This window comes from Cottoperca gobio, chromosome 21, assembly GCF_900634415.1.
Source record: "Cottoperca gobio chromosome 21, fCotGob3.1, whole genome shotgun sequence".
NCBI classification, from domain to species: domain Eukaryota; kingdom Metazoa; phylum Chordata; class Actinopteri; order Perciformes; family Bovichtidae; genus Cottoperca; species Cottoperca gobio.
The window spans coordinates 21,201,041-21,217,338 of NC_041375.1; the positions used below are offsets into that span (position 1 = coordinate 21,201,041).

The 16,298-nt window shown below is 41.9% G+C and overlaps 1 protein-coding gene across 1 annotated transcript in view; it reads left to right on the forward strand.

Moving 5' to 3' along the window:
• The window catches only part of mgat4a (alpha-1,3-mannosyl-glycoprotein 4-beta-N-acetylglucosaminyltransferase A), a 29,306-nt gene extending 13,558 nt beyond the window's left edge, over nt 1–15,748 (forward strand). The window contains exons 2-15 of the mRNA XM_029459878.1: nt 3,119–3,286; nt 4,203–4,343; nt 9,616–9,749; nt 9,838–9,884; nt 9,990–10,103; nt 10,958–11,033; nt 11,540–11,654; nt 12,428–12,558; nt 12,644–12,751; nt 12,842–12,916; nt 13,147–13,265; nt 14,834–14,912; nt 15,245–15,305; nt 15,607–15,748. Coding sequence (XP_029315738.1) covers nt 3,119–3,286; nt 4,203–4,343; nt 9,616–9,749; nt 9,838–9,884; nt 9,990–10,103; nt 10,958–11,033; nt 11,540–11,654; nt 12,428–12,558; nt 12,644–12,751; nt 12,842–12,916; nt 13,147–13,265; nt 14,834–14,912; nt 15,245–15,305; nt 15,607–15,728 — 1,490 coding nt within the window. The 3' untranslated portion in view covers nt 15,729–15,748. The remainder of the gene's footprint in view (nt 1–3,118; nt 3,287–4,202; nt 4,344–9,615; nt 9,750–9,837; nt 9,885–9,989; nt 10,104–10,957; nt 11,034–11,539; nt 11,655–12,427; nt 12,559–12,643; nt 12,752–12,841; nt 12,917–13,146; nt 13,266–14,833; nt 14,913–15,244; nt 15,306–15,606) is intronic.
• Nucleotides 15,749–16,298: the final 550 nt, after the last annotated feature.

Sequence of the window (16,298 nt, forward strand, 5' to 3'; positions counted from 1 at the left end):
TGGTATGGATCGCCCATTCAGGAGTCTACCCGAGCTCCTGATTGCCAGTCAGCCCCTGCCTCCCAAGTATCTTATTAATAAATCAAAAATGAACAGAGCAAAGGAATCAAGGATGACACGTCAAGGCAAACATATCACAGGAGATGAGGGGTGATGGGTACAGGGGGAAAAAACAAGTGTAAGCCAGCATGGCTGTGCAGATCGTGTCGAGAGTTAGACGCATACAGGACACTGAAAAACATTGAAATGTAAAAACCCGTATAAAATGAAATGTAAGGGATGAGATGGTGTTAAGAAAAGAGGTTTGATTCAAACAGAAGAAAGGAGAGGAGAGGTTGTTAGCCACTTAGCCCTTCCCCCACAACGCATGGTTCTACAGAGCAGAGGAGAATAATGAGATTACATAGATGTACTCCAGACTTTAGGTAATTGTTTAATGCATGTTGTGTACACATTCAGTCGTCCAGTGGCTGTATACGTGGAGAGCATTACTTACATTTCATGTTGATACCGCTTGATTTGTATAAATATATACATTTTGAATGGGGAATTCAAGGTCAACTCGATGAAAGAATAGCAAGAATGACATTTAACTGAAATGTCAAGAGACTTGCACGTAAACACGACCACGTACTTGGCATTAACAGACTGCTCAGGTAATGGGAGAGGCACGTCCTTCAAAGAGAATATGATATTACGCCAACAGTTTCACCACCGATACATCTGTGCAGCGGATACATATAGCTACATAGAAACCTGGTCTACTTCATGTTTCCGTTCCTGTGGCGCTCAGTGTGTCTTTGTTTCTTTGCACAGTGGGATTACAGGTGTGGTCTCATCTCAACAGGCCTGGACTCCTACAATCAAAGCACCGATGTGAAGATGAAAGTCTGTTTTTAGTTTGAAGCTGCCCTTTTCATGAGGTTTTGGGCCGAATGACAGCATCTGTCTGTGTCTTAGAGATCAACATTTAGGAGGAACGGCAAGGTTCTGTGCGAAAGGGGAGTCCGTGCAGAGTGGACGGACAATAGCTCAGTCAGAGAGAGAGAGATTGAGACGGGAAGATAAAGTGGGGCTGGGTTTTGTTGTAGTGAAGGGCTCTCTGAAAGGGCACAATAAATCTACCTGAAGAGGAAGATCAGAGACTGGCCGAACACACACACCCACACACACACCCACACACACACCCAAACACACACACACCCACACACACACACGCCGAGATGTTCTTTGTACTCTCCCTGTAACCTCATGAATTTTGGAACAAAATAAGTAAATAAGTGGATACTGCTAATATTGACACAAAGACTTGCTTTGTAGGCGCGCCAATGACTCGCACACACATATTTTCTCGACTTTTAATCATCTCCATGTATAATAATAATTACAGATCTAAGACGATACACACAAAAGGCTAATTTCTCTCTATGTGGTCACATTTTCTGTGTTGGTGAGCACTTCTCTTTTTGTCAAGATGATCCGTCCACCTGACGGGTGGGTCATATCACGATGCAGAGTAAACCGCATGATTATTACACATGTGTGACATGGGTACAATAAAACGCCACTCTTACATTTGCAGATTTATCTTGAAAGAAGACGTTTAGGAGGATGTCACATGACTTTTGTAAGTTTTTTACTATTTTTTTTGTAAGGACATTTCTTTGGATATTTAATCAAAACAAAAGTGTTGTTTATATTTGTGTTCAGCATTTAATAAATTCTATTTATACTGCACTTTTTCAAATGTTTGCAAAGTACTTGTACAACATCAGAGCAATACAACGGTCAGTTAAAAGACGTAAGTTAAAGTACTAAAATAGAAAAGAATCCCACGATGATAACTTCAAGTGAAGTGAGATTTGCAGCGAGACAGTACTGTATCCAGCGTTTTGAATACATCTATGATGTCATCCCATCAACAGACCACAGCTTTTCCGGTTGTCATAGAATTTCACAGCTTCTACTTTCAAACTCCTACACTAACCACTAAACTGGTGTTTCCTGATAAGAGGACAGGTTTCCTCACAATATTTGCAGTAAACTGCCCCTAACCTCAAAAGTCATTTCCAGTAAATGAGAAAAACACCCAAAACATGCAGCTGGTATTTCCAATAATAATCTTCTCCTGAGTGCTGTATCAACGTTGACACACACATATGGTACTGCAGTAGATTTGATAAACAGGTTTGGGACACGTGCTGTACAATCATTAAAAGAATTGGTTGGGAAATAAGAAACTCTTTCCCTTCACTCGGCAGCTTGTCTTGAAGTTCTCTACAGATCCATTGCACTTCTACTCCAAAGTGTTCCAGTAAACCTGGTGTGAGTTGTTCATTAGCATATGAATGTGACGACTTACTGCTCAGTCAACATTACTCATAAAAAAAGCAATCCTCCAGTTAAAGCAATTGGCACAGGTGTGATTCCGAATCCAGGAATTAGTTTTTTAAATGTCATCCCCATTGTGCAGAGCAAGTCTGAACATATCATCTCAGGAGTAGTAGTATTGCCTAACCACTATACTTACGTGGGAAAACAACCTGGTACACGTGAAGCACTGATGTTTATCATGACCACTATTTTTGATGCAATGCCAAATCTGTGCGCAGTTATTAAAATAACTTGTGTAGTGCTCTGTGTAACCCTGGCATTATAATCCTCAAGTGTTTTTTGTAAGGGCTTTCTCACCAACACTATATGCTGCTACATTGTCTTAAAGTCTTCATCCTTGAATAGTTCTAATGGTACATTCTGGTTTAGCACCATAAGGAAATATAAGATGCAAGTGATTGCCTGGGTGAGGCGGTGTTGGATCTGCCCAGTCTTTGTGATGGTGGGTGATGGTCTAGTGGTACGCCTCCCAAACAGAACACCAGATGGTTCAATACCAGGTCTGCCACCATTGTGCCCCTAAGCAAGGCACTTAACCCTGAGTTGCTCCAGGGGGACTGTCACTGTAAGTCGCTCTGGATAAGAGCGTCTGCTAAATGACCTGTAATGCAATGTTGTGGCTGAACACCTTGGCGTGGAACATTGTTTTATTTTTGAATTTGTTTACTTTATGAAGCGCATGCTGTGCTAATACCGCTCTACTTTTGCTTTTCCTTTTTTATAGAGAAGCTGATAGCGTACCAGCGGGAGTTCCATGCCTTGAAAGAGCGCCTTCGCGTGGCCGAGCACAGGACGCTGCAGCGCTCGTCTGAGCTCAACAACATTCTCGAGCACTTCAGACGCGCCATCGCCGAGACTAACAGCAGCAAAGATGCGTTCACGAACTTCTCAGGTAAACCACGTACGAAGACTCGTTAACTCAAACTGAGCTTTTACACTGTTGAGGAATCATTAAAGTGTTGCAGTAATGTGTGTGCAACAGACGTAGAATAGCATAGCCGAGAGGTAACGAAGGTATTCTTTTGTTTTTGCCTGCGTTTTAGATTCCAGTAACACATTGTGTTATGAAAGAGACTAGATCGGATTAGATCAAAGAAAAGGCTCAGGGGAAGTTCCTTGTCTAATTCCTCGCACAATACAAACAATAATGAAATGGAAATGTTCTGTGGCCATGTTCCAAATGACAGTGTTTGCTTCTCAGTCAACTGTCAAAACCACCGTGTGGACGCAGCAGTCACATTACCCTTTCACTGCTCGGCATGGCGCATGACTCAAATAAATATGTAAATGTTTGGTTTGCAGTTCTGATTTTAAGGTTATGTTGTGCATTGTCTGCTAATTCTAAAATGAAAAGTGCATTTCAGTTTCAGTTGTGCTTCTGAAACTGAAACTGTATCTGTCAATTTAGTTTTATTGGAATTTCTAATCCAAGATTTATTTTTGCTTTTTCAAACATTTAGATTGAAATGTTCTCGTACATCAACGCACACACAAATATAGAGTGGAAACTCAATTAGATTACACGATTTCGTCTTTATTTTTCGTCTTAGTACAAAACTAGTCCTAAGGGAAACGCAGTATGAACTTGTACACCGCGCAGTAAGTGAGGAGCATAGACCTGCAGCCACTGAGTATTCATAAAGAAGTCTGAGTTTCTGCTGTGTGTAGTTAAATGTTTTATTTAAGAGCAGGAGCACATTAACAGGTGGCTCTTTTTAAAAGTCAGCATAATTATTTCACTCCTGTCATCATTTAATGAAGCGACGAGGACTCCTCTAAACTTGTTTCTCTGTGTGTCTGCTTTTTAGATGAGACACAGAAACTACTGAAGGAGCTCGCAAATAGGAGACCTCTCCAGCTGCCAAACATCTACCACCACATGCCTCACCTCCTCAACAATGAGGGCAGCCTCAACCCTGCCGTGCAGGTTGGTCTCGGCCGCACAGGAGGTGAGAATCGTACACGCACCTGGCGAGTTCAGTACAACAGTAACTTCCCTGATTAATGAGCTTTTCCCAGAATGTGCATGCGACACAAACGTAGTAAAAGCTCCAGAGATCCTCATTACTCCAGAGAGAGAGAATCAAGTCTCAACAAGTTTTCAATTGTGACACAACAAGTATGCCCTCTGGACTGAGAATCATTCTGAAGAAGATTTTCAGACTTAATTCCTTATTCACTTTGCAAGTTATGAATCCCAAGTCTTAGCTTGATCGAACAGGGGTTTCCCTTTTTTTTCTTTGTGTTTGTTTTCCCATCTCGACCCCACTTTGTATTCATGCCATGGACGTGCACTTGGAGAGGTGCACTGTGGAGTTTTTGAAAAGGGCCATACAAAGAAAAGTTTACATTAGGAAACTCTCCATCATGAGGTCGTTGTTTTATCAAAATGTTAATTCATACTCATGTTGCTACTCACAGCTAAACATAGAACAGTATAAATCATGAGAGGATTGAGGAAATGTTCCTCTTAACGTGGAGTTTGCAATTATATATCTTTTTGAGTACACTTTCATTAACCCGTCTTGCCATCGATGTAGGCTGGGTGGTCAACGGTTTGAGCCAAAATAAAGTCACTAGTTTTCTTCAGTGAAGACGGATGGATGGATTATTTATCTCCTTTTTCACTCTTTTCTATTAACTCCTATTTTCAGCGACCCCCCCCCCACCATTTTCATTTTTTAAATCTTTCTTCCTTTCACCCCTCAAACCATGCCATTCAGCATGTGACCTCTGCTATATCAAGTTCTCTCGAGGATTACTTATCTGGCATTGCGAGTGTGATAGGGGGAGTGAATTTGGGGCTCGAGCTTAGGGGCTGAACAGCTCAAGTGTTGTTCCCACATTCCTAATGACAATGACCTCGGGGGAGAACAGAGGCTCCAGCCAAATCAGAGGAGAGGAAGGAGGGACAAGTCGTGGAGAAATGGGAGTTCCTTGTTCCTGACCCCGTAGCCTGTTTGATCAATGAATGCAATGTATTCCCACAAGTAACGGGGCAAAAACAAGGTCTATCATTGCCGTCTCTTAGCCATTGTCATTGCCGTCTAGTTTAATGACAGGTGTGTGTTACCTTTTTCTAAGGCTTGTTTTTGCTTTTTACAAGAGCACGTCTAGCCACTCATAATGCCAAGTTTGTTGCTGCCTCCTGCTTTGTTGTCACCAGCTTCCCACATTTATATGCTATCAGTTATTAACTGCAGAACCAAGCTGGAGGTGCTGCTGCTGGGAAGTGATTGTGGATCTGTGCGGTGGTGGGTCACAAAAACTAGCCCCCCCACCACCACCTGTGCCCCCTTCCTTTTTTATCATCCCATTTTGACTTTCCCCTTGTTTCTTCACTGGTCTAAACATATCTGACCTTGGGATATGTTTAGCTCTGTGAATTAGAACAGCATCTCACTTTAAATTGAAACTGGAGCCCTTTTAGACCGAAACCAATAAAAGAGTATTATTGTAAATGCAGCCTTTCTTGTTCCAAACACACATTTGGCCTTTTAGCAAGTCGCCAACTTGTGCCCCTTTACACACAGCCTGGACTTTAATACTCTATACTTTTGTTGCCAAGCAACACCAACATTTGTTTAAACTGACCAGCTATTAAATAAATTCACAAGCTACAGTTTGAAAATCTATTTTCCGCCCCAATTTTGAATTCCCTGTGCCGCAGTCGCTGCCGACTCCATGGCACTTGTTTCTGCTCAAATACACATTGTGCAAAGAACCTCACTTAAAGGGCCGAACACACGCGAAGGTTCTCACAGTCTCCCTCAGATCTCTGCAGGTGTCCCGACTTAAGTAGCAGTTCTCCGTGCAGTGACTCCTCACCTGCATCCCACTCACTGCTGCTGCATACTTGTTTTAAAGCGACAGTGTTTTTTGCTTCTGGGTTAAAGAGGTGTCACATCGCAGTAACATGGACATCATATTTTAATAATTCGCTGCTTCTCCATGTGCTGGTTTCCCCATATTATATTATTCTTGTACACCAGCAGCAGTGGGTTCAATAGGGCATGGGAACCTTCTGATTCTGCTGATAACACAGTCTGAATGCAGAAGTTGTGATCTCAGTTCATTAATCATCACACTCAACAAGATCTAATCTGAACTGTTTCTTAACACAGTGCTGTGCTAAGAAAACGCACCCTTTTTGTGCAAATATTATTGGCTAAATATGCATCTGCAAACTCGAGCCAAAGCTTTTGCCCAACACTGATTTCCACTTGAATTTCCAAAAACAACCCCTTCCTTTTATTTCAGTGTGGCCCTGAGCTGCGTCGCTGCAATGCCACACTGAGGAAGAGAAATGCAAATGGGACATGGTTTTATTTTTCCAGCTGCAAGCGGTAAAGCATGACAGAGCTGTGGGTGTTGCATTTCACCTGCAAACGTGTGCACACAGGGTCACGGACAGAACTGATGCACACATGTTGTTGATATCAGAATATAAATGTCCACGACGTGGCGTTGTGGGGATGCTTGTCGGGCAGTGTGTGTGTTTGCAGCTTCTGTTTATAGTCACCTTTCACCTGCACACTGAGCAGCTTGCACCGTTTTTTAAATTTAATATTGCACATTTCTTATTTTTTGGTGACGCTGTTTTGCACACAATGAAAACCAATACAACATGGAATATAATTACTGTTTTTGAAAAGTCCCCCTCTATACATTTCTGTTCATTCAGCCCATATAATGGTGATTTATGGTGGCTCTGACTGGCTATTGATGGCCAGCTGTTTGTCTTTCTCTACCAGGCCCACTGTTGGACATTCAATTTATTGAATGGACCACTTAAGTAATGAGATACTATAAATAAAAGGATTTTTTATGGGTTCAGATTTTGTCATTAAAAAATATCACCCAGACTGAGGATTCCTCTCATCCCGAGCAGCAACACTTCTCTTTATGACAAGAAACATTCAAACATAAGCAGTTATAAAGAAAAGAAAAGAAAGAAACATGAGACCAACTGAAGCCTGAATTGTGTTTTTCTTAAATGTAATTGATTGCTACAAAATGTTTCTTTTTAATAAGTTGATGTAATATCAAAATCAAACGTATGTTACTGTATAGATACAGTTTAAAAACATGTTTGTATTAAGTCTAATCATTATTACTTTGATTCATCAAGGACTCAGACGATCAAGCGAACACCAGCTCCTTTATTATGTGCATGGCATGTCAAATCAGTTCTTTTCACCAGAGAAGCACAGAAATGTGGATAATCTTTCCCTTAATTTCTCTGATGGACATGAAAAGATGGTGGAGTGCAGCGTCCGGGCTGATCAAGGGACACAGGGAGGGGCAGTTCTCCGAGTCGGTCCTGCTCATGCTGCACTCGCATGCATTATCACTGTCTGCCACCCTCCCTTATTCTGTCACTCTCAGTCTCTTTTCCTTCCAACCACATTCTCCTTTCATCCTCGACCTACTTTCTTGGTGGTGGTGGTGGGTGTCGCTATACGACACGCAGCTCAGTGTGAGAAACACAAAGAAAAACTGGAACAGATTCTCCACGCTGCACACATCACTCTGCACCCGTTCTCCAGTCGCCCGAACTGAACTGCACCTTTAGTTTGTTTTGTCGAGGCCCCTTAAGCCCCAACAACAGCTCCGTCTGCATGCTCCCCCCCCCCCCCCCCCCCCCCCCCTTTTTTAAACCCAGACACACACATGCACACATTAACCCTGCTCCATGTACTTCACAATCGTGACTGTAAAGTGGGGTAAAGCTAAATTAATACAACCGCTTGTTTTCGTTTTCTCTGGAGCAGCATTGTACTTTTAATATGCAACACTAAAGGAAGGGAACGCTAAACAGAAACAAGAGAGCACACAGGCTAATGGGCAAATGTTATACTGCTGTCACTTTTATCCTTTATCATGAGGAAATATCTGATTCAATGTCTGGTAACGTCTTCATTCGCTGTCACACTAGTGTGACTCACTGCACTCTCGGCTCCCTCTTTCCCCCTCGCTCTCTCTTTCCCCCGTGAAAGTGATCCTTGTCTCCTAGTGGGTGAAATTAACTGTTTTTATGTCTACAACAGTCTGTTGTGGGGAATCTCTTCACACCAAAGAAGAGGTCGTCTGTTTAGCCGCAACCACCAGCAAACCGATGAGCAGATGACAATAGGCATCTCTTTTCCTCTCTGCCGTGTCTTACTGTTGTCTCCCTTCATCAGCATATCCTCAGCTGGATGTTATATCTGCTCCTACTTGTCATCTTTCTTAGCTCTGAGATGATAATAAACTTCATATTGGCTGTAGTGGTTTCCACTGAAATAATTATAATACTTTTTTTATTTGAATATTACTTTAAAAGGCACTGAAAGCATTTTACATGGGGATTAAAAACAGTAACAGAATGGCTATAAAAAGATGATTCATCTCTTAGTTTACTGACAGAATCAATTTAGCAGAGCTGCAACTATTAGTGGAACAATCGATTAGTTAAACAACAGGAAATAATTGTCTATTTTGTCAATTATTAACTTTTTATGTATATATGGTCCTGCTTTTTCTCTGTTTTTGAATATTTTTCTGTTTTTGGACTGACTTAACAAGACATTTAAAGCTTGGATCGACATTTTTCACTATTTTCCGACATTTTATAAACGATCATTCGAGTCATCTAGAAAAATAATCTGCAGATTAATCGATAATAAACATAATGGTAGTAGCAGCCCTATCATTTAAATTGATTGATTAATCGTTTTGGTCATGCATCAAGTATAACACATCAGCTGTTTCCAGTTCTCGCAATGTAAGATTTGCTGCTGACCATAATAATAATAATAATCAAGTAATTTAAAGTTAAGTAAGTAATTCAGTCTGAGGGGCCGGACTTTGTTTACTGAGCCGGCAGTAAAACTCAACTCATTTACCTGCGCTTTGCAGATCTCCAGATAACAATGTTGATGATGGATTTGTTCCCACTGGCTAAAGTCCGGACCTTGTTGCCTCTTACGTGTTGATTCAGTGACTCCCCATTTAAATCAATTTCACCCACATTGTGTAAGATTGTCATTTAAAGAGACATGCAGCACGTTGGTGCAGAAGCATCCCCCCGCTGCCATGGGGTCAGTCCGGGCATGTAATTAGCTGTTGCCTTTAACAAGCGAAGATTATTTGGTTTTGGATCCATTCGACCAAACCGCCACCACTTCAGCCTTTTGGCACTTCCTGTTCTTACCTCACAGGTTCTCTTCTTCTTCTCAGTTACCATGGTGATGGGGATCCCCACAGTGAAGCGGAAGGTGAAGTCTTATCTGTCGGAAACGCTGCGCTCGCTAATAGACAAGCTCTCGCCAGAGGAGAAACTCGACTGTGTCATTATTGTCTTCGTTGGGGAGGTGAGGTTTCAATACGCAGTCACAGCAACATGCCTTTTTTAAAAGAGTGATGTGTCTAAAGTGTCGCCGCCTTGGTGTGTCTCCGCAGACTGACGTGGACTATGTTAACAGCGTGGTCGCTGTCCTGGAGAAAGAGTGAGTACACTTCCCGACGCGACGCACATTTGGAGAAGTTGTTACAGGGTGAACGTGAGAACATTGTGTGTTCCTCTGTCGACAACATCCCCTTTCTTTCTTCAGGTTTTCTATTGAGCTGAGTTCAGGCTTGCTGGAGGTGATCTCCCCACCCGCCGCTTACTACCCCGAACTCACCAACCTCAAGGAGACCTTTGGAGACTCCAAAGAGAGAGTCAAGTAAGCAACGTGCATCGCCAAGAGATCTGTTATCTGTGTCATTCAATTAGGAGAAATGTGATGGAAATGATTGTGGTAATCATGGAGAGACCAGCCCTGAGAGAAAGGAAATGCAGGAGAGCTGTAATGAGGATTGCAGAAGGATGAGTCAGGGGGAAAGTGAGAGGGGGCTTTTAGGTAGGCTGCCTAAGTACTTGGTATTCCACAGGCATTTCTCAAAGTCACATCAAGGTCATCAGCAGCACCCTCTGTCTCTTTCTCTCTGTGGTGCTCCCTCTTATCATCCTCTGTACTTATCTGCTCTTCACAGTCGGCTAACAACTGGCTTCATTAGAAATGTGTTTATGGTGCAGTTTGTGCCGACTACTTACAGTACGTACACTGCTAAAGCCTTTAGGCCAGGAGGACTATGTGCTGTGCTTGTATGTGGGTGTCTGAGAACAGATGCTTCTGCATCTCGTTTACCATGGACCAGGGTATGTAACCGCTATATTTTAGACACGTGTTCGTAGAGCTGCAAGGTTTAGTCCATCGACGGATTGATTTGATAATCGATTCATCGTCATTTTTCATGCAAACGTGGCAGAAAATGCTATTTTTAGCCTCTGAAATATGGAGACTGAATATCTTTGCATGCGTCCAATTCAATGATGTAAAAGGGTGATTACATCACTCACTGCAGCAACAATCAACCACCTGGCTGAGTTTAAGCACACGTGCCTCCAAGCCCTCATACTTACGCTGTGTGTAAGTCATAAAATGGTCATAAAATAAAATGTGCAGAGATACAGGATCGTTTCCTCTGGCTGGTGGTTCGTCGTATTATGTGCTGATGATCTCGTCTTTGTCTTTAGATGGCGGACCAAGCAGAATCTGGACTATTCCTTCCTCATGATGTATGCTGTGAGCAAAGGAGTTTATTACGTCCAGGTATGTCTTTAAATAGATAAATGAATAAAAATCAAGGTTCCCATGGCAACGTGTGCATTTTAAGAAGGGCTCTGTAAGCAGTTACTGGTGTCAACGTGAACGCCTGTTATCAGGTAAACTGGTTTGTATTGATGTGTCGTAGCCGGTTTCTTATTCTAATCCTCTCAGACTTCTACGGCACTTATCTGTGCTCTTGGCTTAAGTCCAATGTTTATATAAATGTTTACTTTCACGCCATTCACCTTTCAGTATCACTTTGTTGTTAATCTCCTATCTTTCTGTCCCATGCACGCGGTATGCCATTTGCATTCTCTGCTCTCACCCAGGAGGGAAGAGGTATTACCTGTCGGACATTTACCTGCTAGTTTAGTGTAGAGACGGTATTGTCCTTGAGTGAACGTAGAGGAGTCTCCCTCCTGATTTTTCACTCTCTCCTTCAGCAATAAACCCCTAACTCTTCAAGTGGTGTTCTTCTTTCTTATATGTTCTTCTGTCTGTACCTTCAGCTGGAGGATGACATCGTGGCCAAGCCCAACTACTTTGCCACGATGAAGAACTTTGCCCTGCAGCTCTCGTCGGAGGACTGGATGATCCTGGAGTTCTCTCAGCTGGGCTTCATTGGTACGATCCATTAAGCACATGATCAATACGCGGCATCCACCGGGGGGTCTGTCAAATGAAGCAAGATCTGCAAAGCCAAACAATTGCATTCCCCGGCTAAATGGTCTCTCAAAAGTGATTATTTACTCATTCTCTTAACTCGGGATTTTCAAATTCACTTGGCAAAGCACTCGCATGCTGTAAGACTTGTTGGATTTATCATTAGGACTCCTGGGGAGGGTCGAGGGTTGGGTGGGTGGGGGGGGGGGGATTGTGAGCCACTTAGTTTCTGCTCTGTTCCTCACTCTGTACTCTGTGTGATGTGACTTTCTTATGTTGATCATTGATGAGTAGTCCACTTCACAGATATTTAGATATTTGATGTTTGTTTATTTGCTTTATATAAAAATAAAAAAGGTAAAACGAAGCATTCTTATGTGGATGCCATGTATGATGAGGATCTAACTCTTAACATTAAACATGTCTGAAACAGACCCTTCTGATTTATGATACACAGTCAAATGCACCGTGGACAGATCTGAAGGAGCCCGTTAAGAAGATATGGAAATTACATTGATCGTTGTAGAAATTGGGTCATTTGTAAAGTACTATGATTTGGCAGAGAAAAGCACATTCAAATGAAGCCCATCACTACAATATGCAAATGAAGAATGGGGATATTTTTAGTCCAAATGAAACGATTACAATGTTTTCTTTAATCTTCTCGTTCTTAAAGATGCTGTGCAGGATGAATAAACGTTTAAACCTCCCTTTTTATTCTCTCGTTCCTCCAGGGAAAATGTTCCAGGCTCCAGACTTAAACCTCATTGTTGAGTTCATCCTCATGTTCTACAAGGAGAAGCCCATCGACTGGCTGCTGGACCATATTCTCTGGGTCAAAGTCTGCAACCCTGAGAAAGATGCGGTATGCACTGTGATCCCTGTATAGATAAGGATGAGCGTCAGTGTGAGGAGAACAGGTCTCATCGGTCCTCTCTTCTTTTTCAAAGAAACACTGCGAGCGCCAGAAGTCCAGCCTCCGTGTGCGGTTCAGACCCTCCTTGTTTCAACACGTGGGACTCCATTCTTCTCTTGCTGGAAAGATTCAGAAACTCACAGTAGGTCTCATGCCCTCGCAGTGATTTATTAACAACAGTAGAGGCGACTTCCTGTGTAAGAATGTTGCTTCTCCTTCTGTCTGTCTGTAGGACAAGGACTTCCTGAAGCCACTGCTCCACAAGATGCATGTCAACCCCCCGGCTGAGGTTTCAACTTCAGTGAAGGTATCACGTCAGGGTTTCCATAAAATCTACTATCTCTTTACCTTACAGGCCGTACTCTGGGGCCGTTTTAACCCTAACCCTAACCCTGTCTTAAGTCTCGAGTTAAGATCAGAAGAGTCTAAAGGGCTTTTCCCCAATTTGGTATTACAGAAGCAAATCCTACCTAACTTAACTTTCACATCTTAAGTTGGGATAGAAACGTCGACTCATCTCTATATTGTGTCATACAGGTGTACCAGGGTCACACTCTGGAGAAGACTTACCTAGGAGAGGACTTCTTCTGGGCCATCACTCCTACTGCAGGAGACTACATCCTCTTCAAATTCGACAGACCTATTAGCATAGAGAAGTACGTATGAAGCTTTATCGGATTGCGATACGTTTGGGAGCACAGAAGTAAAAGAATATGATGAGCATGCATTTATTATCATCATGTCTGCAAGATTTCCACATACAGGCACAAGCAAAAATCTGTCTTTTTAGTTATATCCGCCTGATGCTCCTCATTGATTCAGGTTTAGCTTCACTGTGTGTGTGAGTGGTGTGTGTGTGTGTGTGTGTGTGTGTGTGTGTGTGTGTGTGTGTGTGTGTGTGTGTGTGTGTGTGTGTGTGTGTGTGTGTGTGTGTGTGTGTGTGTGTGTGTGTGTGTGTGTGTGTGTGTGTGTGTGTGTGTGCGCCGTGTGCCGTGTCTCTTCAGGGATCAGGCTGAGCTAATGAGAGTGCTCTAAAATAAGCATTCTCAGGTCAGCCTCCTACTCTCTGTGGAGCCAGAGGGAGAGTGGGAGCAAGACAGTGAATTTAAAGAGAGCTGATAACCGAACTGACGGCTTTGGATCAGAGCAGACTGGCAAGGGATGTCCATATTTGGTCATGTGGAGAGTCACTTTATGGTGATGAATGTAATCACTGCTTTCGTAAAGATAATGTTTGGACAGCGAGACCGTCGGTCACTCGGCAAGTAAGTGGCAGTGAGTGGGGAAACGCCACATCTTAGTGTTCCACCGTCTGACTCGGGAGCGTTTCGTCTGCTTTTAAATGACACCATTTGCACTCAGACGGTTTCGCTGTGTTTATTAGACGACATCTCATCAGCAGTTGGCCGAGAGACACGGCATGCTTTATGATGTGTCTGCATCGGTCTCCAGCTGGCGTTCTTCCTGTCTCCTACGCTCCGGTTATGAGAAACCTGGAAAAGTCGTGGAATTTGAACATTTCTGGGCCTGAAAACGATCAAATCCAGAAGGTTTTGTAAAAGTCATGGACGTTGGTTTCATTTTTTTGCAACCAAATGTGTTTTTACTTCTATCGTTAAGGAGACAACAGCAAGAGAGTACATAATATTCATTATATATAGAATTAGTTACATTGTCTGATTGCTAGGTAGCTGTAACTTTATCATTTATACAGAACTTCACAGAATGTTTGTTCATGAAATGTTTACGTAAAGTCATCAGCTGGATAGCCATTGGCTAAAATGTGTAGAAGCCTCGTTTAATAGAAGTAAATACGTTTCACCCGCCAACTGAAAACATCCTAAAGTAAAGTAACGATCGTTTATTTCTTACTCTGGATGTTGAACTCATATTCCACACTGTGCACGCTTTGTGACTTTAACTCGACCTCCAGCTGCTCTGACATCTATTGAGATTCCTCCGCTGGATAAAAAGGCAGAAATACTGGAAATGATTAATGTTAAAAACCTGTAGCTATGACCTGAATATGAGATCTAAGGAAGCTTAAGTGTTGAAAATATATTTCACTGACAGTTAACCAGCGACGTCGAGAGGAGCGTGCACACATACCAAACGCCTTGCCTAAATAACGTCCGCCAGTTACTTGATGGACTGTGTGTCATCAAGAGGAAAATGCTTGTGCGTGGATGTAAATATTCAAATGAATGCTTGATTTGATTGGCAGGTTCCTGTTTCGCAGTGGTAACCAGGAGCACCCGGGGGACAAAATCGAAAACACCACAGTGGAAATACTGCCTGTTTCGGTAGGGAAACACACACACCCCGTACACACACACACAGTCTGTCACTCTTCTGTGGTGTGATGTGCAAACGGTTTTGATTAGATTTCATTGAGTGGTTGCTCTTAGGCACGTAGCATATTGATTATTGACAGGAATGTGAGCATGACAGAATCGTTTGACCCGCCAGAGGCGATGCATACTGACACTGTGATTCACACTCGCTGTGCAGGCGGGCACAGACGCTAGCATCTGTCTTTAAGTGTTGCTCAAATGAGAAATCATTTTAAAAACAATGATTTGTGTTTCATATTTTTACTCTGCTATCCATCTTTCACTGTGTTCCATAATGTTAGGTACCCGGACTGCAGACCAAAGAGAAGTACAAGCGAACTGAGGACCGCTTTTACAGGATCGGTACGTTGATTTGACTGTGCACACAAACACAAAAAGTGTGTGAGTCGCAGTCTCCTCTGTACCTTCTTATTTACCGTCACTCATTTCCTCTTTATTATTTTGCTGTGGCTGAAAGTTTCTCTGCTTTTTTGTTAAATGTTCCTTGTAGATGAAGCCATGTGCCGAAACATGATGGTTGAAAAGTTCACATTCTTCCAGTGACTCGGTTAATGTTGTTAATTATTGTCCCTGTGCTCCCCCTATAATGTGTATGTTTTGTGTGTGTGTGTGTGTGTGTGTGTGCGGCTGCTTAAACACACAGGTCAGTTTGAGAAAGGTGTGGCAGAGGGAGTTGTAGATCCTTCTTTCAATCCCATCGTAGCCCTTCGACTTTCTGTCATCAAAGACTCTGCTGTGTGGGCCATCCTCAGTGAAGTAAGCTAAATACACACCACACCTGTTCATCTCCTGCTCCATCACATGATAAATACCACTTTCTCCAGATGCATATATATATCTATATCTATATCTATATCTATATCTATCTATATCTATATCTATATATATATATATATATATCTATATATACATAGATAGATCTATCTATCTATCTATGTGTATGTATAGATATAGATATAGATATATATATATATATATATATGTATATATATAGATATATATATATATATACTATATATATATATATATATATATATTATATATATATATATATATATATATATATATATATATATATATATATATATCTATATATATATATCTATCTATATATATATATATCTATATATATACACAGTATATCTCAAAAGTGAGTACACCCTTTAGATTTTTGCAAATATTCTGTTATATCCTTTCAGGGATAACATTATCCTACTGAAACTTTGATATAACTTAAAGTAGTCAGTGTGCTGCTTGAATAACAGTATAGATTTATTGTCCTTTGAAAATTACTCAGTACACAGCTGTTAATGTCTAAACAGCTGGCAACAAAGT